General features: G+C 39.2%; 1 protein-coding gene across 2 annotated transcripts in view; it reads left to right on the forward strand.

The window, feature by feature from the left end:
- Nucleotides 1–26075, forward strand: part of ROCK1 (Rho associated coiled-coil containing protein kinase 1) — a 135714-nt gene that overhangs the window by 93052 nt on the left and 16587 nt on the right. For both annotated transcript variants that reach the window (XM_006277187.4, XM_006277188.4), the window contains exons 16-27: nucleotides 1016–1262; nucleotides 3262–3368; nucleotides 4860–5010; nucleotides 8413–8573; nucleotides 10487–10671; nucleotides 11347–11416; nucleotides 12400–12494; nucleotides 14831–14996; nucleotides 15689–15782; nucleotides 18365–18453; nucleotides 18975–19163; nucleotides 19818–19983. In XM_006277187.4, coding sequence (XP_006277249.2) covers nucleotides 1016–1262; nucleotides 3262–3368; nucleotides 4860–5010; nucleotides 8413–8573; nucleotides 10487–10671; nucleotides 11347–11416; nucleotides 12400–12494; nucleotides 14831–14996; nucleotides 15689–15782; nucleotides 18365–18453; nucleotides 18975–19163; nucleotides 19818–19983 — 1720 coding nt within the window. The remainder of the gene's footprint in view (nucleotides 1–1015; nucleotides 1263–3261; nucleotides 3369–4859; nucleotides 5011–8412; nucleotides 8574–10486; nucleotides 10672–11346; nucleotides 11417–12399; nucleotides 12495–14830; nucleotides 14997–15688; nucleotides 15783–18364; nucleotides 18454–18974; nucleotides 19164–19817; nucleotides 19984–26075) is intronic.

The raw sequence follows: 26075 nt of genomic DNA on the forward strand, positions 1-26075 counted from the left end.
AGAATTGTTGCATTTCACCTTTTTTAAAAACTGCTGCAGGTTCCAGCACAGGTACTATGGCATGGTACCATAACCGTACATTTGAGCAGCACTTTTCTACCTGCTTCAGCACAGTACATACTATATATGATATTAATCCAAAGTCAAAAGGGTCACAATTTACCATACTGTTCATTGGGTTGGGCCCGAATAGAATCAACAGCATTTCAAGCCATGGTTTCCCCACAGCCCAGCACTGCTCAGTATGTGTGTATACTCCAGATAAATCCCCCTCTCCCTCTAGCCCCCCCCCCAAAAGGATCCATGTATTAATGAGCTCCCACTCACAACTGGAACTGGGTGTTCTTGTCACAAGTCCTGGGATCACCAAAAATGTATATGCATATGAGACATGAGGCTGCTTGGTTCAGCTCTACCTCTTGGAGCACAGAGCCATGTGAACCATATGTGACAAATGGAGAGAGGGGGCAACAGAGCTTCTCATCCACACAGACATTTGGTTTGGCTGGTGAAGAAATAGAACTCATTGTAAATGGAAATAAAGGCCAGAATGAAGAGGAAGTTGAAATGTTTTCAGTGTAGTGGCTCACCATGACTTGAAAAAGAGTCAGTGCTGAGGAGGATGAGTGCAATGGGCGCTATATCTTATTCAGAGGGGCTGCACTAAGCTTTGTGGTTGGTTCCCATCAGCATGTTTGCCCCATATGGGCCATGTGTTTTACAAGTGTGCTCAGTTTGGGTTGCGTTCCATCAGCTTGATAGCTGGTTTCCATTACTGAGGACATGTTGCTTCTAGTAGCAATTTAATGGTAAACAGTGTATTTAATGTAGTTTTTCCTCTGTAAGGCAAGCTGCTTTTCTCACCATGCTGATTGGGAGGAAAAAAAACTTCCTTATATTTGAGTTAATATAGTATTTTTTTATACTTGTTGTAATACTGATTATGTGAATATAACAAACCTGACCTGTTAGTTATACCTGGAATTGGAAGTCTTATTATTTTTCCTCTTACTAGCTAGAAGAAGCAAATGATTTGCTAAGGACAGAATCGGATACAGCAGTGAGACTGAGAAAGAACCATACAGAAATGAGCAAGTCTATAAGCCAATTAGAATCGCTAAACAGAGAACTACAGGAGAGGTGCCGTGTTTTGGAGAGCACAAAATTGCAAGTGGAGAAGGATTATTATCAACTACAAGCAGCTTTGGAAGCAGAACGAAGGGACCGAAATCATGGCTCTGAAAGGATAGGAGAGCTACAAGGTAATCATTCATGTTGGGTTTGTTGTTTCTTCCTAAGAGTCTGATGCAATATTTTATACTTACCTGGTTATAGTGCACAGGCATGGCACATATGCTAATTGAGCTATCAGAAGGGGGGTTAAATGGTTTATGGGCTCTCTACACAGAGATGAATTTGATGTATTGGAAGGCTTATGACATAAAAGAATCACCAAGAATTTTTCATGGACAGCAGCTAAAGTCTTAAAAACGTATTTATTATAGGGGTGGGAAATTACTTCAGTTGGAGGGCCACTTTGGTGAGCTGTCAAGGGCCACAAGGATGGCCCTGCCCTTTGACAAGTGCCCTGCCCCCTGGTTGTCATCTTGGGACTGAAAGGCCCATCTTTGCCACCAGAAGTCCCTCCCCTTGTCCTGATACTCCTTTTGAGAGGAGGGGTTACCATTTTGAAACTTTATTTTTAAAAATATTTTCATTCTGATTTGTGTGTGTTTGCATAGTGTATCTAGAGACAATTGCATCACAGCTCAAAATGCAGTCTTATTCTTGGTTGTTATGTGGGGGTGGTGATTGGGGAGAGGGTGTGTATGGTGGCTGGGGGTTGGGTGTGGGGTATGTGGTTTGTGTGTGGGGGTGTGTAGGAGGGGTTGGGTCAATGCACTCCCTTTCCCCCAGTGGGTGTCCCTGGCCTGCTGGGGCCCTTACCTAGATTTCTACTCTGGGCTGGGAACAGCCACAGCGGGGCCAGGTAAAATCTTCTGCCAGGCAGAGGCTTCTTGTGTCTAGCACCCCCTAGCTTGGGGCTGGGGGCAGGTCAGGCTGGGATGGGGGTTAGTACCTTAGCAACCAGAGCCACACCTCTTGCATGGAGGCGTCAGCTTTCAGAAGGGCAGTCCAGGGCTAGGGATTACAAAAGGGCCTTATGGGCTGGGTGGAATTGCCTGGTGGGCCAGATCTGACCCACAGGCCATACTTTGCCTGCCCCTGATTTATTAGATGTATATGTCGCCTTTCTCAACAAGGGCTCAAGGCAGTAAGAGAAAAAAATTATAAAAGCAAGTAGGATAGCATGAAACTCCTGTGCACTTTGTAAAGTACATTGTAGCAAACTGCATTGTAAGAGCTGCATAGCTCTTTAGGCTTACAGGAAAGGGATTGTCTTTTGTGTAGTCCCTTAAGTGTATAAAACTGTGTTTTGCTGGTTCCTAGCCAAGTTTGCATGGAATTTACATGTACTCCTGTCAGCCTTTATCAAGCAGTTTTTTGACAAGATGATGATTGAAATCTGTAATGAAAATTCATGTCCTATTTTACTTCAGAAATTCTGTGATATTTTTATATTTAAGTAATCTCCCAGAGTCATGCAGCACTCCAAGTACAAATATTTATAGGTAACAGTGTACACAGACTGTATGCCAGGTCAAAATTTCATAGGATCACAGGAAACTAGGACTGGATTTGGACCATCCCCATGATCAAGGGAAGATAATCACTGGCTAAACCAACCCCTCCAAATCAAAGGTGGCACACTGTCCTTCCAAAACAAGCCAGACAGGAGTCTTGAGCCCAGGACCTTTGGATTTAGGAGGCCTGCTATCTGACCATTGGGCTGTGATACAGTGCTAGTAGTATTTAATACTGAACAACACAAACTTTCAAAGATACAATGAGCCAAGTTTAAATTCTTTAGTTTAATAGTATGTTAAATAGCTGCATAGTAAAGCAGATTACTTCAGCCTTGATGCTGGAGAATATGCCACAGAGAGGGTTAGCTATTTTGAAGTATTCCAAGGAAAAAGCTATCTTTTTTCCTCCCCTGAAGGAACTCCCCAATGCATACTTTTATTATGTGTCAGAAAATGTCTTTTCTACACTGAAGCAAAGTGTTTATTAATGGAAGGAAATGCTTGTATATTGGAAACTTTAAGAAAAGGAACGAAACAAAAACCTAAATGCCTAATAGCTTGTTTTCAATTCAGGCTTCTTAGCTAATATTAAACGTAATTTTTTTTATGCCAGCTCGGATTACATCTTTACAAGAAGAGGTCAAGCATCTTAAAAATAATCTTGAAAAAGTGGAAGCAGAAAGAAAACAGGCACAGGATATGCTTAATAATTCTGAAAAGGTAAAAGCTTACAATACGTGGTGATTTTTAAGAAAGTACAGAAATTCATTGACTGTTGTCATATTTTATAATCAAGAATTTGAGATTAACTATGTAGCATTAATAAATCACAGCTTTTCTTACTAAAAGCGCTGTGCAGATCAATCAGTAGGTGTGTGAACTATGTAGTATTAAGTAATTTAAGAAAACTAATCTCATTCTGCCTATTGAGGTTCATGGGCAGAATGAGAAGAACTAGCTGAAGACCTGCTGTAGGTCTTCAGCTCTGCTTTTAGTTTTGGCTGCAAAACTCGTATCTGTCAGTCGCTAGCACTGGTTCCATAACCCAGCCCTATGGCTAAATAAGCAGTCATTTTTCATTCTGCCTGAACAGCTACAGGCAAGTTGCCCAGACTAGTCTGCTGAGGCTCCTTATGATTTTTAAATATAAATATTCTATTTTTTCGTCTACTATTTAAATGTTTAGCTTAATTTGATTTCTAACTTGGCTAGTTCTGTACTGATTCCTTTGATCGACTTCTAGGGCTGAGCCACTTGACTTCCAGTTCTTTCTTCTTTCTGAAATGAGGCAGCATTACGTGTCTCTGGTTGATCCCAGCAAGACAGATAGGCAAGCAAAGCAGACATATGGGAATTCTGCTCTTTTTGCACCTTTTTCCATATTGAATGCATGGATAGGAAGCATAACTGGACCTGTGATTGCGGAAGTTCAACTGTGCTCCTCATGCCACCCATAGTAGGCTGGAGTGACAGGATCCCTAACAGGGAAGCATCACCCATTTCTACTCTAGTTTTGGGGATTAGATAAAATAATGGGGAAATGTCAAGTTCCTTTACACTAGTAGTGCCCAACCTTCGGGCCTTGTGGGTTGACTGAGTGGCATGGGCTCAGTTTGTGGGATGAATCCTACATAGACTTGATGCATTTGTTGGTCCACGGTTGTGATCCAGTACTCTGGCCTGACCCCAGGTGGCCGGATCTGGCTCCCCACAAGTCCAGAAATCTGGCAGCTGGGGTGCAACAAGGCACTACTCCCTTGCTGCCAAATTTCTAGATCCTTAGGAAGCGCCGCAGGCCAGATGATGTGGTTCCTTCACAGGCCAGATCTGGCCTGAGGGTTGGGAGCTGAGCACTTGTGCTCAAAGACCTGCTGAGCTTGCTACATCAGGTACTGTTAGGAATTTGTGGTTCCAACAGAAGTTTTAATCCACCTTGATGGAGTTGCTCCAGGTTTACAGGTTATGCAAATCAGAGAAGAATCTGATTCTGTTAGTCTTTATGGGGGTTTCTTCCATTCTCACAAATGCCTCTTTTTATCTAAACTACCAACAAACACAAAGAAGCTAACAGTAAATAATGCCTTTATTGAATAATGCATTCTATAGTTTATTGAAAATGAGATGTTTTATTACCTTCTGAGCTTGTAGAATGCTAAATAAGATAAGGAGTTTCTTTTGAAATCTTCTGAATGTTTTTATAATAATTTGCAGGAAAAAAATAACCTGGAAATAGATTTAAACTACAAGCTCAAAACATTACAAGAACGGTTAGACCAGGAGGTAAATGAGCATAAAGTGACTAAAGCACGGTTAACTGACAAACATCAATCAATTGAAGAGGCAAAATCAGTTGCAATGTGTGGTAAGTGTTGTCTGTTAGTTTCACACAAAATACTGTACAGATTTATACCTTTTTTCAAAATAGTAATTAAGGCTTCTAAGCCCCTGTAGATTTCAATAGGAGTTAAATGCCTAACTAGAAGCTAGGGATGTTTATACGCATACTTTTTTTGTCTCATGATGCACTGGAGATCCACTGCTATGGACCAGAAACTTTATCAAGTCCACTCCGCATGCGACCTGAGGTGAACTGCGCTGTACCACGTGCAGTTTTATAAGTGGCAAAATGCATGTCAGCATGCAGTGCACTTTGGAACTAAAGCACCTCCAATGTGTGTTAGTTCAGAAGTGTGTTGCCCCATTTTCTCAATGCTGACGTGCATTTTACCACTTATACAACTACAAACATCACAGCACCAGGAGCATTTCAAAGCACCCGGCGCTGCGGTGCTTGCATGTATAAAAATGCCCTAGGTATCTAAATTGCTTTTTAGGTCCAGTTTGTTTACTTATTTATTTTTAATTCCACTAAAACACCAGTGTTTTTGACATGTGGTGCTCATTATGGAATAGCTTTTTAATCACTGGTATGAAGAAAATACATATGCATGTCAAAATCCAAAACCTAACATTACTTAAAGATCCTGGAGTAGTTGTATAACTTGTATATATTAGCATAGGTTCATTAGCATCACTGTAGTGGGGATGTGTCCAGTGTACTCTAAATGTGAACGTTATGTACTATGTCTTTAAAAAGATAATCTGTAATTTTACTTCTTGCAAGTTATCACCCATGATTTCTTCTCATCCAACCACTTTTTCTCCAAGTTGGAGGGCTTGTGTAAATAAATAAAACGTAATACCTTAAGATATTTTTTGCCATTCATTCTATCAAAATATTATGTAATTAAATTTCTGATAGACTTTTGGGAATCCCTTGTTTTTGAAACAATACAAGAAATTCATGAAATGTTTTGAGCACTAGTATTATAACAGTTAGTACAGTAACATGTAGTTGTCTGTAGGAAAGTATTAATCTTTTTAGTGTCTGTCAGAAATATACAGCTAGTAGAGTTCTGTTTAGTATTGTGTTAGGATGTGAAGATTAAAAGAATGAGTTATTTCTTTGGCATTCAAAGAAAACAGAATTGCAAACTTCCACTTAATTATGTCCACCTTAGTGGGTGTTCATGTTGGCAAAGATTCAGAAAAATCTAGGCACCCAAATCCTAGACTGGGTCCCTATTGAGTTGCCTTTTATACCTTAACAAATCTACCATTGATTTGAATTCCAATATATAGCATGGTTTTCTAGCTCACGTTCATATACTAATACAGTTGAGTTTTGTTGATTGTATTCCTGTATATTTTGGTTATGAGTTTTTAAAATAATTATCAATTATTAAACTAATTCTCACTTTTTGTTATTAAGATTATTACAGTAAGGGGAAAAGTGTACATTAGATTTTGAGATTTTTAAAGAACTTTAACACCTAAACTAAAGAGCTCTCTAGATACAATTTATCAGCAAAAATTCAAAATTTGGAAAATACAGTAAAGTTTTCAGAAGACGTGGAAAGAATCTGAACTTCTAAAGAGCACTTCAGTAGTGCTGGTATCTTAGGTGATGTTCATCCCTGATGTGACTATACTGAAGTAAGTGAAGTTGCTCAAAGGGCTTATCTCTGGTCAGCAGTTGACTTCTGTGAAACAAGTATTTCCCCTGTGTAAGTCATCTGTCTGAACTAAAGCTGCACCATGAGATACCTCTGTTGAATGAATTATTTTCTGTCCAACGTTCACTTATGTCCATGCATGTACACTGTTTTGAAATACTTACAAAATTAATTGTGGATTGCTATGCTTCTTTCCATTCTTTGTATGTTATCATGGAAATCAAAGTCCGTCTGGAGTCATATAGGGATATGTCCAAAATAGCTACAGGGTGCTTGGTGTCAGCGCCAAGGAAGTAAGTCCTGATGACTTGCTCCTATTCTGTGTTCATCCATCCTGGTAATCAAATGAGTGAGTTGGTCCTAGGGGCAATCCTGGCACTATGATCAAAGCTTTTGTTTTTGGCATGCTCAAGAGTGGCAGCATGGAGTGCCCTCAGGCCATCTTCCTTGCTGTATTTCCATAGTTTATATGTTTATGATGGAGCATTTTGCTTCAGTAAGACACAGTACCCTGCAACAGGACAAAGCACCTCGCTGTTGCGTTGTAGACATTAGGGGTGTGCAAAACAGGCCCTATTTGATTCAGATTCAGCCCGAATCAGGGACAGTGATTTGATTTGTTGATTTGGATCACTGTCCCCGATTCAGTTCAGCCATATCCAAATTTGAAGATTCGATGCTGATTCAAAGAATCAGCAATTCAGCCATAGACACAGCTTTAAATGTTTTATCTACATACCTTGAGGTACCAGGTGCAGCTCGTGAATGCTGTGATGTTGGGGTGGATGGAGTGTCCCACAGGTGCGTGGGGTGGGGGGGGGGCACCCTGTGTGCTCAGTGGCAAACCCAGAAGTTCACTGGAAGTACTTCCGGTCTACTTCTGGGTCCATTGGGGAGCATGCTGAGCCCCCTCTCCGGGCCTCCTTGGCTCAGCAATTGGCCAAGGGGGGGACCTTGGGTGTCCCCCCGCCCCCCGACCCAGGAGGCACCAGCCAGCTGGGGGCCGCAGGGGAGCCCCCCAGCATGCTCTGCAGTAGACTTGGAAGTGAACTGGAAGTACTTCTGGTCCACTTCTCTGTCTGTTGCCAAGTGCGCTGGGTAGCCCCCCACGCTTTTCTGGGATACTACATGTGTTCCAGCATTGCAGCGTTCACAAGCCGCCTGCTACCTAGAGGTATATAGAAAAAACATTTAAAGCTGCGTCTACGTCCGAATCGCTGAGTCTTTCCAAATCGATTTGGAGGGATTAAAGGGTTGTCTGATTCTATTCGGATTCAGAGATTTGGCCACTGGAGAATTGGGCTGAATATCCACCGAATCAAATCAGGGACCAAAGCTTCACATGGCCCTAGTAGACATGCTTCTAGAGTGTGTGTTTCAAGAACTTGTAATTTTTCTGGGTTTTAATTCTGGTTTTCCTTTCACTAGTAATAAATCATTTGCTCTGTGTGTGTTTCTATTTTAAAATATATATATTTAAAAAAAGTGCTTCACTTGTATGAAAAAAGGTTTGTATAAAAACAGAAATTTTTCACTTTATGTGTTTGCTGCTTTAGTCCTATAAATTTTACTTGCAACTGACTGTAAAGTAACTTCAAGAGCTCAACCTAAGGGGGCTACTCAAAAATCTAATAATGGAATCATGGATGAAATATTAAGGTAGTTAAGAGTGCAGTTAGGCAAGTTTGCTCATACAGCTGTCGTATTTGTGCTTTTTGCGCTGTCAATTGTTTTTGTTTCCTGTCCAGAAATGGAAAAAAAAGTTAAGGAAGAGAGGGCCGCAAGAGAGAAGGCAGAGAATCGAATAGTTCAGATTGAAAAACAATGTTCCATGCTGGACTTTGACCTGAAGCAGTCTCAGCAGAAGCTGGAACATCTTATTGAACAAAAGGAAAGGCTAGAGGATGAAGTAAGTTTAACAAAATACATTATGGACAAACGTCTTTTCTATAGAAAGGGAAAAGTTAAAGAATCTTAATTAAGTTACAAATAAAGTTACCTGAATCCAATTAGGTCAAAGCTTATGTAACATCAATATTAGTTATATCTAGGGATCTACTTAAATTAGTTTCATAACTTTTGCAGAAAACATGAAGAAGGGCTATCTCCACAATCACTGAAAAAATGGCATTGGCTATGATTTCCCAGGAAATCAACTAAAAAAAATTTAATAAAAATAAAATGCTTGCTCCCCAGCACCAGGGGCGGGGCTGCATGAAGGGCAGGATAGCCAGCAGTCAAGAGGTCAGCTGCCCCCTCATTCTCCCTCCCCCAGGGCCTCTGCCAGTCAATGCCAAGGGGTGGGGCCTTTCCATCAGTCAGCGTTGAAAGGTGGCACTGCTGTGAAATGACCATGAAACTGTCTCTGTGGGTTGCGACCAAGCTACGAAAATTGCCTTCTCTCACTGTGTGTTAGGTAGGTCCTTAGTTGTATCCAGCAACAGTCCACTTAAATGTGAAGTGTAAGTGTAAATCCTAATAAGCTAAATTACACACACCTTCTTAGATCCTGGATAGCAGATCTGTCTGGTCTGTTTTCCCTGTAAATCATGAATGACAAACTCTCCTGGTCTCCTGCACCAGATCCAGGTGTAGTGGCAGGGAGCTGTAGGGGTCAGCATAGCTGCCATTCACCACGACCTCTGACATGTATCCCCAGTAGGGCTCCATACCCCAGATTTTGACGGTGGGCCCTACTCCCAAATCTCCAGCCCTTCCAGGAGTCCCACAGGCCACATGTTTGATGCCCTTGCTTAAAATAAATAAGAGCTATACACTGATAGTGCACTGCCATCTGGCATAAAATGGAGTCCTAGGCATTCTAGATATGCTGTAAATAATACTTCAGGATTTTGCTGGATTTTAGATGCAAGCATATTTTTTGCATCATCACAATCAATAGTTTATTTCCAAAAATGTGTGCTCTCGATAAACAAAATTAAACTTAAATTCAAGAAAAGTTGCAAAATTAAGCTTACATAGGTAAAATAGATGTTTAACTTTCTTAGTTTTAACTGCATGACATAATGGTACTAGTTCAGCTTGTTGTTGCAACCCAACTTTTCTATATCTCTTGTGTGTTTGAGCCCTTATTTTAATGTTGTATTAATGCAATTTTTGCATTTCATTTTTTTCACTTTATAAAAACAAACACTTGCATCTGAGTTTAAATTGCTGTGTTTTTAAACTTCAACTTCCAGTTTTAAAACAGGCAAAATACACTGTGTTCTGGAATCTGATCATTCAGAATGTGCAAAAAAGTGTTTTGATAATGTCAGCTGAAAGCATTCTCATATTGGTGTTTTTAAGAGTCTCATCTCATTCTTCTGGATTAAAATGGGAAGGATGGATCCAAAGAATGGGTGCCTGCAGTTTAATTTTTTACACAACCTATAGACAGCAAAGCTTTTACTGAGTGGAAAGATACAAACTTTTAAAACTTAAAATCCGTAGAGAAGAAGGATAACCTTACAGCAAACCTCTTGGGTCTCTTCCATTGTCATCTCTAATGTGAAGTAGCTGGGAAAAGGTCAAGTGTTTAAAACATGGATAAAATTAATAGCCAGATACAGGAAAGCTCTTGAAAGGTTTTATGAACCCTCAAATACAATCCACATGGAAAGCTGTTTTGTTAATGAGATTAACATGTCCAAGAAATATGAGACTCTTTGGAATATTTATTTGTATGTACTATTTAATTTGTAAAACCTGCAAAATGGTAATGCTTGACATAATCTGTATGTGAAATGCTTTTAACAAAATCCAGGAAAATATATGCTTAAATATTTTAAATGTTAAAAATGAATTGTCAAACTATATTAGGTTAAGAATCTAACACTTCAGCTGGAGCAAGAGACAAATAAACGAGTTCTGGCACAAAATGACTTGAAGGTTCAGGCTTCTGAGGCAGACAACTTGAAGAGTTCTGAGAAGCAGCTGAAACAGGAGATAAATACATTGATGGAAACGAAGAGATTATTGGAATTTGAGTTGGCTCAACTGGCTAAGTAAGTGAAAATATGAAGTAGTACATGAGCATGACGCAGCAGAATTTTTCTGTATATTGCATGTCACTGTCCATGCAACAAAAATACTTTGAGGTGTGGACGTTTTTTTCCTAAGTGAGCGTACAGCCAGCATTAGATTATTTTTATTTTTAGTTGTAGGTTCTTGCCTGATCCTTTTGTGCATAAACTTTTCCAAACTCATATATCTGACACTTGGCTTCTTTCTGGAACATCTGGAGAGTCTGTTCTAAGAACTGTTACTTGGGGATTAGATTTTGGGTAGTGCATTGGAAGACCACTGCTGAATACATTTTCCCTCATTAAATCACCGTGTTTTTCCTTATAGCTTCTTTAGACTGACAGCAGACAGCATTGTTCTTCCAACAAGAGAATCCTTTTTTTATTGTGCCTTGGCCATGCTATCCTACCACTGAAGACAGGAATCAAACTCCTTTCAGAGCGCTGCTCATTACTCATTAGGGATTACCATCCCTTAGGACTGCCATCATGGTAGCCTATAAAGCATGTTTTAAATCACAATTTTAGAATAAGGCAAGCCATTGATCTTCATGAATTATGTCATATAAAAACAAATTATTGGTGCAACTGGCAAGTGCTTTTACATGTTCATATGGTTTTTAGATTTTTTATATATACTTTTCTTCTTCCGTGAAGGCAATATAGAGGAAATGAAGGTCAGATGCGGGAACTTCAGGATCAACTTGAAGCTGAACAGTATTTTTCAGTAAGGTTCATGATGAATTTTAAAACAGTGGAAGATTATTATATTAAATAACTTACTGACTGTGTGCTTCATTAGTTTGGCATTATTCAGTAATATGCATCAATCTATTCAAATATAGAAGTATAAAAAAATGTAAGCTAACATGAAAATACTTTGATTACTGTATGGCAACAAGCTTTATTAAAATATTAACAAACCAGGTATAGTGTTTGGTTCCTGTGGGCAATGAAGTACCATATTCCTTTTTTATATTATATACATAAAACATCCAATTTTGCAAGTACAGAATAATACATCTCTCCTTCCCCCAAATCTTCCAAAAGCTGCTTCATTTAAATTTGGTTTAAAGCAAGCAAGTCTGTATAGATCAGAGGTCAGGCAACCCCTGGCATGCATGCCAAAGCGTGGCACATGAAGGCATTTTACCTGACATGCATGCCTTGGGGTGGCTGGTGGGAAGAGGCTGGGGCTGCAGTGCCACAAAGATAGGGGCCCCTCATGGCTCCCCTGTCATCATGGCTCTCCCGTCATCTGCCTCTGGCAATGCCAACACCATACAGGTCAAGGTTGCAGGTGTTTTTGGCACTCTGCCCAAAAATGTTGCTGACCCCCTACATTAGATTATGATAAGGCTAGCCTACATTAAGTTATAAAGACTCAAATGAGTAATAAATATAAGATTTATTTTAGGTGTACAGTTGTGGGGATTTCATCAGAGTACCTTGAAGCCTAAACTATGGGCAAGGAGTCCATTGGTTCTGTGTTTGTTACACAGAACAAAAAGGCAGTGTCTGAAAGGTAGATGGAGCAATAAAAAGAAAAGTGTAAAAAAAAAAATATCAAAAAAATCATGAGACTATATTAATCAGCATGAATGGGAGTGGTATTGATATATCATCAGCATTACTATTCTCAAGCTGCTTGTATATGAGAAACTTGTAAAGATGGATTTGAATCTAGACTTTTCCTTATTTCTATTACAGACACTTTACAAAACTCAGGTTAAGGAGCTAAAAGAAGAAATTGAGGAAAAGAATAAAGAAACTCAAAGGAAAATACAGGAATTGCAAAATGAAAAGTATGTGCTTTCTAAATCCTTGAACAGAAAGATGCTTACCTATATGCTACCTGTTTTTGAAGTGCTGAAATCAGAATAAAAATCTCGTTTCCTACCCTATGGTTGAAAAATGCTTGCTTATGAAAAATGTAACGGGCATTGAAAATGTCCCTGTATACTTTATAAGATGAGGAAGACATTGGATAGTACTTACTTGCTCACGACAGATGATGGAATTGGAGCTTTTGTTTTTATTTATTTTCTTGGACTAAGTTTGGGAGATGAGGAATTACAATTTCTTGGACTCTAGAAATATTGAAAAACATGTCTTTGTAAGGCATCTGTACTTTTTTTTGGGGGGGGGGGAGGAAAGAGGTAGGAGGTGTGCTGTTGACTTGATAATTGCATTTGTTTTTAAAACCGATAAAATAGTCTTGGAAAAAAGTATAATCAAAATAATATTTCACTTGGAAATGGATCTTAAAGATGCTACAATCGTCTTTTGACAGTTCAGAATTTGCCATGTCCAAGTTACATTTTTATTTCAAAAAGATCTTTTTAGTGCTTTGTACACAGCACAATGACACCATTTTACTTGTCAAGTTTGGCTCTCGTTTTGCTTCAGCAGAAATCAATAGTGCAAAACAGTTGAAAACCAGTGGAAGACAGTTTATTGTTGATTTTGGTGAGAGGAAAAGGAATGAGAATGAGCCCTCTACATTATTAAATATGGTGAAAGGGGGAAATATTATTCTCTCTCAGCTATACAGCAAGAGCCATTGTGAGTCTCTATCTCCAAGATGGAGGAAGGAAGGAACCAACTCCTTCAGCCTTCTTGGCCTTCCTCTTTCACTTTTTCATTATCATTTTTATCATCCTGCGGGAGCAGTTTGTTCTGCACCTGCCTCTTTAGAAGATTTCCATGTTCATTGCATACATTTTTAATTAAGTAACACAGGCAAGCTATAATTTTCACTCTTTCGACTGGACAAAAATGATAGAGCAGTTTTTCTCTTTCAAAGAATTTAGAAAGACTGCAATTATGGATTTTTACTTAAAATCTCTGGGTTCATCTTATAAATCACGGTGGCACACTTAACTAATATCATTGTGTGGCATGCTGTGGCACTCTAGGAAAGGAGCTCAAAGCATCCCAAGGTGGCACAGCATACTGGTTGAAAATCATTGGTCTTGTGATTAATCACCTATACTAGAGGCTCATCTGTATTGCAGCTACAGTAAGTAATCAGGACTCAATTGCAGCACAGTTATCCTTGTATTGTTAAAGGACACTTTATTTTGCTGTACAGGCAAGACCTTCACAATGAGCTGATACTTTCAGAAGCTTTGCACCGGCTGTCACCTGGCTTGGGGAAAATAATAATACTATGCTTTAACTGTATTGGACCAACTATAATACAATCTGTCCCCAACACAGTTTACAGAAACTCTTTGTATAAGTTCTCTCCCCCCCCACAAAGACTTCAGTCTGGTGAACAGTGGATGAGAGCAGTGTCATAGCACTTAAACAGTTATAATATCTTGAAAAAGGTTTCAAACCTGGTGACAGTTGGTTGTAACTTGTGTGCTAGATCCTAATAGTCAATTAACTCCTATGGAGTTACTTAAACTCACCACCCCGCCCCTGCTGCAAGTGGGTAAAGCAGTGTGAGAGTGCAGGTGGTGGGTGATCAAGTGACTTGTCTCCTGCTTCCTACCACCTGCCTCTGTTTATTCTCCAGCAGGGCTCTGGCCCTGCTCCAGCCTGGGGCTTGGAGCATGTGGTTGCTCTGGTTCCAGCCTGACCACACAGCAGCTGTTGTGGAGGTGGCTGCTCTGGCTCGGTCCTAGAGTTGGACTCCTAGCCAGAGCTGCTGCTGCTACTGTTACCAAGTTGGGCTGGGGCTGGAACAATTGTGTGCATTTGTAGAATTGAAGGGAAGGTGGTGCTGGGGTAGAGGCTGTGGGATGTGGTGGGGAGTGGGACAGAGGCAACAGTGGGGTAGGCAGTGGCTGTGGCTATAACTTTGACCCTGAGCCTTGGTTGGAGCCACTGCTGCCACCTACCCCCAACTCCTCCTCTGCCACCCATTGTACTCAAATCCAAGATGAGGGACTCCTCCCTAAGTTAAGTGGGAGAGGGATATAGCAGGGGGGGAGAAACTCATCTTGGATTTGAATAAATAAAGTATATAAAAAAATGCATCATTATAGTTGTTGAGTCTTCAGTTTCCTTGTTCCTTATTCCTTTAAAGGGGATGTTTTTAAAATAAATGATTTGTTGAAAAGTATAGTCTGGACTTGCCTTCAGTTAAGTGTTTTTGCGCTGTAAATGTGATCTTAATATTCTGTTATAGAGAAACTCTGGCTGCACAGTTGGATCTGGCTGAAACCAAAGCTGAGTCAGAACAGCTGGCTCGAGCTCTCTTGGAAGAACAGTATTTTGAACTTACTCAGGAGAGCAAGAAAGCAGCATCAAGAAATAGACAAGAAATTATTGATAAGGATGGCATTATAAGTCAGGCAAGTTACTTTGATGTAAACACATTCTTCAATTAAAAAAAATAAAAACTTAACAATTTGTTTCTTCAGTTTAGCAGAGAAGTCTTCCTTTAAGGAACTGCATGATGAAGCATTTTCAATTTGCTTATTTCTTATATAAGGACAGATAGCTAAAGTCCAGCATCTTTTTGTGTACCAGCAGTTATTTTCAGGTTTGAGGTTAGGTTGAAAATCCGATCCAGTGACTCGACTCTGTTAAAGGCAGGTGTTGGAGCATGGAATCAAGTAAATATAGTACTCATCTACGCTAGTCTCTTCTTGTATGATTATATTACTCAAATGAATGCCATGATCTGAGAATAATATTACATTCTGGAAAGCCTTCATTCCTATTTCTGGTTGAGTAATATTGTGAATAATATTATATTCTGTTTGAGTAATATTATTTCTGTTTGTTAGTATTTGTTGCATACTGGGAATCTACTAAGCACTAAATATCATAATAGGTCTCTTTTCAAGGATAATTGTCATATGCATCAGCAAAAGAATTGGAAGTTTTATGTTCAACTTTGAAAAGTTAAATAAATATGCAATCTAAGAATAGTGATTCGACCCAAAATGCTTTTATTGATTTAAGATTAATTTAAAAAATACATGTAATTTAAATATATATAGCAAATGCTTTGTTAAAAACTATCTTTGTTTTCATATAGCTGGAAGAAACAAATAATACATTAACCAAAGATGTTGAGTTTCTAACAAAAGAAAATACAGAAGTAAATGAAAAAATCAAGAAGCAGGAAGAAGGTATGGCATAATTTTTTATTATTATTTTAAATTCAGCATCAACAAAAGAAAGCTTAATAGAGATGCATGTGTGTGTTCATCTTGCAGAAAGAAAACTAGCTTTAACTAGTTTTTCCTTAAGCATTAAGGAGCATACAATCTTTTTATACTTGATCCCCTTCTACACACACTAAAAGGGGCTAGGACTTTTCTTCTTTGAAGGGGCTTCAGGGGAAAGCAGTTGCCTAGGAAGTATGCGCTTCCATGGGCAAATGTTAACCTGTTTCATTGGGAAGGAAAGGTTGGAAATTCTTCTTGCTCAGTTAAAGAAAAACTTACATTTGTGAAACTTACATAGCCTAGTACTTTAACCATTCCATTTAATCATTTAATATTATATCAACATACAAGTCAAGCAACACAGAAAAAAACTTTTTTCTTCATATTTCAGACCCCATACCTTTTGTGATGGCAGTTCAATTTAAGTGGTGCTTTGAAAATTATAGTATGAATGTTCTTCAGTATTGTGGAGTAGTTGGTCATGATAGCATATTTAAGATAGCAGCTGAATATGCTGGATATTTTGTGTAACGGGACATATATGATTTTTACTGAAGATTTAATTTAAAATGCCATTTATGACACTGTTTTCATGATTTTGAAATATGGAATGATATAGAGACAGGTGATCCAAAAGTATCACTTTTGGCAATTTTACATATTTGTTGAACTGGAAAACATGTTTTCAAATCAAATCACACCTGTTTCCAGGATGTTGCTTACCTTTTCGTGCTTTTCCTGACCATTACCGTTTTCTAAGGCTTAGATTCTAACTCTAAAAGCTAGCCATGTTTGAGCTGTTACAAATTTCCATATCCCTGCCAGATTTGTAAATATAGAGATAAGCATGATCATTGCAGTCATTCTGGAATACTGTTCGGGTATCATAACAAATACAAATCTTACCCGTCTTCTACACTAACTTTCATATGTTCCAGTTTTGGTCCTGTCCTTTAACTGTTAAACCAGACTAGTCTCTCAGTACCAATATTTTACTGTTACCTGGTAAATAATTGTGTAAAGTACTATGAACATGGGTAAAATTTTCACCAGTGGCTGGTCTACCAAAAAAGAGGACAATTACTCCTGTAACTGAAATAAGTAAGGGTCTGAAGTATTTGAACTCCCTGGGCACGTCCAGACAAGCATGCACGTGCAGTATGTGGCGCCGTGGACCCGTCTGTGGCACTACACATACAGGCATTCCCTGTGCTGTTAACTTGCAGCGCAGAATTTTTTTTGACACTGGGAGATCCCGGTGTCAAAAAAACCCAAGCCTAAAAAAAGCAGGACAGCACATGTGGCGGCAGTGTGCGCGGTCCAAACCCGGAACCTGGCCAGCCAGAGCCACATGTCAACTACCAGCCAGGCTCCCTGCTGCCAGATTGCTGGGACTGCAGCCCCTGGAGGCCCCCAGGACACCAGGTAAGTCTTCTGGGGCCAGCCCAGAGCATGCACAGGCGTCCCCTGGGGACAAGTAGCCGCAGCACACATTGTGCTGCTGCTTTTTATCCCTAGGGAAATGCATGTTCCCACTTGTGGAGATGTGCCCCCAGAGTTCAAATTCTGCTCCTTTCTTGTGTTGAAGGGGTTTTTGTTGTATGTGGCTCATGCAGGAAGAAAACCTTGCTAATGCAAAGACATAATCTGTAAGCAAGCATAGAATCCACAAAATAAGTGTTTCAGTCATGTTTGTTTTCCTTGCTGATGTCAGACACCACCAGAGTTGAAAGTAGATACTCTATATCCTTCCACGGCCTTCAGCATAGGGTCAAAAAGCCTGAGTCGTATCTTTTGCTCCACATTTCACAGTGGCCATCACCTTGTCATAGAAGGTATATTAGGCTTCGTTTGCTCGTGGCAAGCCAATTTAAACTGTTGTTTATTGCTATTAGCCAGATGTAGTTGTTTACAAATTAATTGTTATATGATATTCTGTAGTATATTTTAATGATCTAAAGTTAGTGACAGATCTTTAATTTTTTGGGTCCTTTTTTAAAGAGGGGACTATGTTTTGCCCTTGCCCAGACTGGCTATGGCAGGTAGCCGGGCAGGCTGCAGGCAGCTGCACTGGGGTTTGTGGAGCCCCAGCCCAGCTCACTGCTCATAGTGGGTGCATGAGCGCCTCAGCGGACAGCAGGGAAGGGGCCAGGGCTGCACTGCCACAACATTGGGCCCCTCATGGCTCCTCCACCATCTGCCACTGGTGTGCCAACATCATGCAGGTTGAGGTTTCAGGTGTTTTTGGCACCCTGCCCAAAAAAGGTTGTCAACCCCTGCTGTAGGATAAATCTCACCAAACGCTGCTCATTTGAAAACATCTATTTATATGAGTAATCTCTAACTTGTTCAGTGCTCCTAGGCTGAGTGCTGTCTTCTCCTTAATGTTATTGTCATCTGATAGTTGACCTTTTTTAGTGAAGGCTAAAGGGGAAAAAAGTATTTCACTTGTTGGCTTTTTCTGTCTAATCCATTATCTTCCCTTTCTCATTCAGTAAAGAACTTTACATAGATATCTAAGTAAGTTAATTATTTTTAAACAGAGTTTAAACTGAAGAAAGAAGAGGAAATCAGTAATATTAAAGTGCAGTATGAGAAGAATCTTAACACTGAAAGAACTCTTAAAACACAGGTAACTAATTTTCAGACATTAGTTTCTAATAAGTGGGGTTTTTATTTCAATTTGCATCCTAGGACAGCTTTCAAATTTTACTCTTTTTATATCATTTAATGATGATTTGTAAATCTCTTATTAAAGGAATAACGTTTTTAGATAAAAATAAAGCTTCTGAAGCCACAGAAAAGATTTACATCTCATGAAAGTGTTTTCATGTGTATAATTATAGTCTAGGAAATCTACACTTTGGAATGACACCTTTTAATTTGGATAAATATTTTATGTAAAAACATTTTTTCTAAAGTTGGAAATACTATGTTTCCTCTTACCCTTTACTTCAAGTAGCTATTTGTTTCACAGATGTAGTAATAATAGCATGTCCTTAGTTCCAGTCTCGAGCACAGTGTCAAGGTGAAGTATGACAGATGGACTTATCACCCGAGTGATCAAAAATATTTTTCTTACTTTAGTTAATATCGTATCAAGAGGACTTGTAATTTATGCCCTTTTTTAACATAATAATATTTGATTAACAGGCTGTCAACAAGTTGGCTGAAATAATGAATCGGAAAGATTTTAAAATAGATAGAAAAAAAGCTAACATGCAAGATTTGAGGAAAAAAGAGAAGGAAAACCGAAAGCTACAGTTGGACCTTAACCAAGAGAAAGAAAAATTCAATCAGATGGTAGTAAAATACCAAAAGGAGCTCAATGAAATGCAGGCGGTAAAATATTTCTTTTTTTTGTGTGATGGTTTATTATAATTTCTAAGGGAAATAAGTGCAAGGATATTACTCCTTCTTCCCTCCCTGTAACAGTTATGTTGCGGATACATGTACTAAAAAATTTCTGTCCATACTACTCTGGATATTTTGTAATAGTCAAATCTACCCTGCAAGCTATATTGTTGCAGCAGTTGTTATAGACTAGACCTGGTATCAGCCATTTTTAAGAGTAGGGGGAAATTGCCACATACAAGTGATGTTCACAAGCTCATTAACAATAGTTTTATAGGTATGAATAAGTGTTTGCTAGCATGCAAATTTGCCTTCGTTGTCCATAACCTCAAACTACATGCTTGTTTCATTATAGTGGCTAAAAAAATGAGGCATTTAATTGATTTGTTTTAATGTTTGAACTGCTTTCTATGTACAGCAACAATTCATGAAATTAAGCCTTGGATTGTTGATCTCTTTCACCTGGCTTTTTAAAATCAGCATATATTTGTTTCAAAGAGAGTTACAGTTCTATGATATTGTACTTGTAATATTCCAAATGAATGTTAATGCTTTTGAATTAGTTTATATTTACCAAAAGTTTATACTTTATATTGTTCCCATTTTCTCTTTGTTATGGTTATTGTGTATTTGGAAATCCAGCAACTAGCAGAAGAGTCTACATATAGGAATGAGCTTCAGATGCAGCTGGATAGTAAAGAAAGTGATATAGAACAATTGCGTAGCAAAATTTTGGACCTCCAGCAAGGAATGGACTCTACTAGTGTTGCAAGCCTCCAGGCAGATGAAACTGATGGAAACGTTTCAGGTAGGGGGATTATGAATTTGGATAATTTGGTTTTGTGCACACTGAAAACTGGGAATTCCCTCCCTCTCTCTTCCCCTCCCAAAAATTATCATGTTTTAAAAGGTACTTTTTGCCTTTTCTTTTGCATATGTTTTCTACCCATTTAAAAATATGTAGATAATTAATATTGGGAAAGGTATGTAATGCATTTTTAGCTATATGTTCTTGTGATTGAGCTGATGAAAACAAAGGAATAACACCATGATGTTAACCATTTCGCTGCAGACTACAGGCAAATAGATTTTGTGAAACTATAGATTTTGTTTTGTAAACTTAGTACAGTTAAAACCAAAGCAATTACAAACAGTAAAGTCTGGTTGATTATTTTGCCGTATTAAAAAAAAAAAATTATCTTCAAATGAGAGTGAGGGACTGCTTCCAGAACAGTATTTTAGATGGGCATGTAAATTTAACTTGTATATCTGACCATACAAACTCAATTTCTGAACAGTATTAAAAACAAAATTAGATGTCACCTTTTCTAAAAATACCCTTTCAGATGACCAGGTCTCCACATAGCTATGTAGATACATTTCATGCTTAATATCGCCCTTGGATTCTAGGGGCCCCTACAGTCTTCCAGTGTCATGAGCATCCAGGTCTTTTTCAGGGCTTTTTATAATAGATTCTAGTTTTTAATTTACTCCATTTTTAAAAGTATTAGAAAGGAATTCAGAGAACTAAGCTTTATTTAGTTTTTTCAGCTTATTATTTGACACAAAGCCCTATTTGGTAGCATCTCCTATATGAAAAGTGTTAAGATTTTCAACTATGTTTACCTTCATTGAACTCATTTTACAAACTCTTGTACTCTTACGATTTACAGGCTTGAAGTTCTTCCTAAATTGGCTAATATACTAGTCAATTTGCCTAGAAAGCGGATTTTTTCTCTTTTTTTCCTCTAAGTCAGACTATCCACTGGCTTTTATACTTGTTCCATCCTTGCAAATTCTGAGGCTATCAGAGCTGTCACTCATGGGTTGGCCATGAGCATAGAATCCATCATTACGTTTTCTTATCAGAAGTTCCTTCCTTTTCAGGATATCTACAAGTCATCTATAAAGTTCACAATATTAATTGGTCACTTTAGAGTCTTTTCCCTTCCTTTAGTATTATCTGTTGTCACTTAACACTTCATTTTTTATATTCCAGGCTTCTTTTATAGAACCAGCCTTCTTTACAGAATCATCGAAAATTTAGGGTTGGAAGGGACTTCAGGAAGTCATCTAGTGCAATCCTGCGCTCAAAGCAGCACCATCCGTAACTAGATCATTTCAGCCAGGGCTTTGTTGAGCTAGGCCTTAACCTCCAAGGATAGAGATTCTACCACCTCTCTAGGTAACTCATTCCAGTGCTTCACTATCCTCCTAGTGAGAGAGTTTTTTCCTAATGTCAACTAAACTTCCTTTGCTGCAACTTGAGACCATTTCTTCTTGTTCTGTTATCTGCCACCACTGAGAACAGTCAAGCACCATCCTCTTTGAAACAGTGCTTCATGTACTTGAAGGCTGCTATTAATTTCCCCCTCAGTCTTCTCTAGACTGCAGAAGCCCAGTTCCCTCATCCTTTCCTCATAAGTCATGTGACCCAGCTCCCTAACTATTTTTGTTTCACTTACTGGACTTGCCAAACTTGTCCACATCCGTGCTGTAATGGTGGGCCTAAAACTGGGCTTAGTACTCCAGATCTGGCCTCACCAGTGCAGAATAGAGGGGGATAATTACTTTCCTCAATCTGCTGGCAACACTCCTTCTAATGCAGGCTAGTATACTATTAGCCTTCTTGGCAACAAAGGCATGCTGTTAACCCATATCCAACTTATTGTCCACTGTAACCCCCAGGTCCTTTTCCACGGAGCTGCTGCTTAGCTAGTTGGTCCCAAGCCTGTACTGGTGCATGGTAGGGCTGTGCGAAATGGAAGTATTTCGTTTCAACCAGTGTTTCAACATTTTAACAGAACAGTGTTTCTTTTCGACTTTTGTTCAGAGTCAAAACGGCTGTTCCATTTCATTTCGTTTCGTCGAAACGTTTGCTGTTTTGACCCTGTTTCAGTGTTTTGCCCGTAGGATATAATGGGGAAGGTCGAAACAGGCTATGACTTTTTGTCATTTCTAGCCCGATTTGGATGAAAGTTGCAAGAAGGGTAGCCCCTTCTGAAGGCATGATGTGTGCCCAGTTTCAAGAAGATGGGTGCAGGGGGTTTGGGAGGAACTGCATCCCAAATTCTTGAAAGCAAAACTCATATTACTTGTATGTGTTAAGCCACAGTGGGATCAAAACTGCAGGGATGGTGGCCCCTGCTGAGGCCACAAAGCCTGCCAAGTTTCAAGGAGATAAGTGCAGGGGTTTGGGAGGAACTGCACCTCAAGCTGCGGACAAGCAAAACTCGTGACATAGGTGACACTGTGTGTGACCCCTGCGGTTTTCACCCCGCTGTGGTATAACACATACACATGACGTGAGTTTTGCTTTCAGGATTTTGGGGTATAGTTTCTCCGAACCCCCTGCACCTATTTCTTTCAAACGTGGCAGGCTTTGTGGCCTCAGCAGGGGCTAGCATTCCTGCAGTTTTGACCCTGCTGTGGCTTAACACAAGTTTGGCTCTCAAGATTTTGGGGAGCGGTTTCTCTGAATCCCCTGTACCTATCTTCTTGAAACTTGGCACGCTTTATGCCCTCAGAAGGGGCTATCATTTCTGCGAGTTTTATCCAAATCTGTCTAGAAATGACCAAGTTATAGGCTGTTTTGACCTTCCTCATTATAGCCTATGGGCGAAATGTCGAAACAGCATTGAAATGGCATCAAAACGGCGAAACGTTTTGACTTGCCTCATTTTGTTTCGAGGCTGTTTCGACCATATCTGTTTCGTTTCAATTTTGCTGTTTCAACCTTGAAAGAAATGGTCCTCTTCTCAGAAGGCATACTGTTACTGAAGTATCAAGTGGGCCAAGAAGGTGAAGTGGCCTATGAAATTCACATAAAGCAATAAATAAAGCAATCTCTTAACAAGAGCTGTTTATTTCTCACTGATTGCCCTTCCCTGAACTAAAATATAAGAGTTACTGTCAGCCTAAGCCAAGGGGGAACAGTCAATCCTGAACAATGTATCATTTGCCACTGTATTCATTACTGTCTCTACAATGGACTTGAACATTTTCAAGAGACCTGGTTTTCATTGTGATACTTAGGTGTAGATGCAGTTTGGACTGCCTTCACTGGTAATCACAATCCCCTCTACTTTTTTTTTTTCTTCCCCTCAACCCCCTTCCCCTCCAAGGAGCAGAGATTCTTTGGAACATCTCTTGTTAATTTTGTTAGCTGCCTCCTGCTTTTAACAAAGAAAAGCAGTGTATGGCCAAGACTCCATAGAAAAGATTAATTTTGGTTCAGAGAGGCATGGCATATGAGGTGTTACGGTATGTGGCAGAGCAGTACTGTTTGGATGGTCACTCATCTGCTGCATGGAACCCATGTCTTTATATTCCATAAGCTTATTAATCATCCAGATACTGGCTTCTGTCTGACCTTTCAGGCATATACCTCAAGTTTATGTGAAGTCTACTGATCCAGCTACATCAGGCCCCAAAGGCTGAGTGTCCAAAGATATGGATCTATACTCTCAAAAGCTCAGCTTTTTGGAGAATCCCATTGTCATTTAACTTTCTGAGGACTATCCCAGGCATCTAGCCTTTGCAAAGGAATTCTTGAGCTATACTCACTTTATTTATAGGCAGAATGTAAGAGAGTTACTTTGAGTGGAAAAATAAGTGCTTTCATAAAAGATCCTGTCTTGGTTTCCTCATCTTTTCCGACAGTTCTGTGGGTTTTAGTTGGTGTTTCTCCAGGTTGTTTAGCATCTTAGTGCACTCCCACCAGTTCTGCCTATCTGTTCTGGTTCTGTTATGGTCTCTCCTTGTCTAGAAAACATCCACCACCTAACAGCAAATTCTAACATCTTTAATTCTTTCTGCCCTTTCACTGGATTTTTTCATTCTTAATTTTCCTGTGCGTGTTATAAGGGGTTATAGTTGCTAGCAAGTCAGTAGCTTTTGTCTGGTAGCCTTTGTCCTACCGCAGCCTGGCTCTCCCCTGCCCTAAGTATGGTTGTGTTACCCAGCATACAGTTGGATAAAACAAAAGCTTGGGTTGATGGTAGATGGCTATTCAATGATACTGACCATTGTCTGCTTCACTCAAGATTTGTAAACCTCTTAGGAGTAGGTTAGCACTTGACACATATATTAAACGTCAAACTACCCATCGGATAAACAGAGGTAGCTATGCTATCCAAATTGTATCTTGGCACCTCATAATGAATGAAGAGCAGAGCTATGATACTCCTCAAGTGCCCTTATGAGACAGAGCTTTTGGCTTCATTTGTTTGTACAGTAAATCATTCCCAATAATCATGTCAGCATACAAAATGTTCAATCTCAGACTTGTATACACTATACCATGTGGGTTGGACTATGATGCAAGCATTGCTAAGATTTCTCCATGCCTTAAATGTTTTCTTAATGGAGAACACCTGTTTTCATCAGAGATCCGATTATGTTCTATTTATTAGGTTACATGTAGGGCAGGGTGGCACCTTAGGGTCTTGGTGGGTGTTACATGTATGCCAGATATGGCCTGCAGGCCATATTTTGCCAAGCCCTGGGCTATGCCATACTTCATCTTGACAAGCTTATCTTTGGGATGAAGCATGGGGCAGCCTAGAGCCAGGATCATAGTCCCCACCTTCCCTTCCCCTGACGAGTCCTTGGGATTGGACGGGGGGGAGGGGCGGGCAGCCCTGTGACCCATTGCAATGCTCAGTTGATTTGCAGGATTGGGATATAAAGGATTTTATGATCAATCTCAAGTGCTGCATCCTGCCATGAATATCTGCCATTACTGAATGCATGATTTTTGGGATAGGGCATAAAATTCCTCAGATTCCAGTTGCACCATTATTTTAACATCTCCCAGGGGACTTGGACCTGACTGATACAGGAAGACATGAGCTTTTCTAGGCAAAAGCCAACTTCCTCAGATGCAGAAGGGTTTAAAATAAAACAGAATTTAAATACAAAGGTAAAAAACAAGGATGGTACTACTGAGAGGCAAAAAGTGGGTTGAAAAGAGTAGTAGGGATAAATAAGGCAGTCTGCACGTTGCGGGAGTCCTCACATTTTTCTAACTACTTCTGTGATGATTGTTTTATTTTTTTAATACAACTATAATTATATAATTGTAAACTTTTTTTGTTATTTGCAGTTGATGGAATCTAGACAGGTTTTTTGATGTTATCCAGTTCTAAATGTACTTAAATATACCAAGCAAGTATAGAACATCAAATAAATAGAGGTTTTAAAATCCATGATCAGTGTTTGGCAACAAAATGTTTAATGTCTGTGTGGCAAAGCTCAGTTCCTTTTTATGAATGCTCAAAACAATGGTATGTAGGATGCTTACAATGTGGGGAGAATACTTTAGCACAATATTCACCAAAAACTATCCTTTGGAAATGGAATAAAATGCTTATCTTTCATTCTTTATATCTAGTTGATTCTTCCTGCATTCCTTATTTATTTATCTTCTATTCTTATCTTCTGTGAGTAATGGGACACTTGTGTACCTTTGCTTGTTATCCTGCACTCTCCCTTTTTTGTAAACTGTGGCTCTGGTTTGTTTCACTTGCTGCATCTTTCTGCTAATATTTTCATATTGCTGCTCTGAGTGTTGAATCATTTTGTTAAGAATCTTTTAATCATTTTCCATTGAAGCTGCAACATATCTTTCAAACGGAGGTCCTGCCTGGCTCTTTTTAAAACTTTTTTTTAATAGTATTTAGAAGTTAGCATTATAGAAAACAGCTTTCCATTTTGTAATCGCTGTATAGCCATAAAGTATTGTTTTTTGATGAAGCATGATAGAAATGCTTATTTCCTAGTTTTATTTAGTTGCGCTTTTTCTTCCCATTTTGCTGGTTTATTAGGTATTTGCCTATTGCTGCATGATTTTTTTTTATATTAGTTTTCTCTGTAATATACACACACACATAAAAATTA

This window comes from Alligator mississippiensis, chromosome 3 (genome assembly GCF_030867095.1).
Source record: "Alligator mississippiensis isolate rAllMis1 chromosome 3, rAllMis1, whole genome shotgun sequence".
Lineage (NCBI taxonomy): Eukaryota > Metazoa > Chordata > Crocodylia > Alligatoridae > Alligator > Alligator mississippiensis.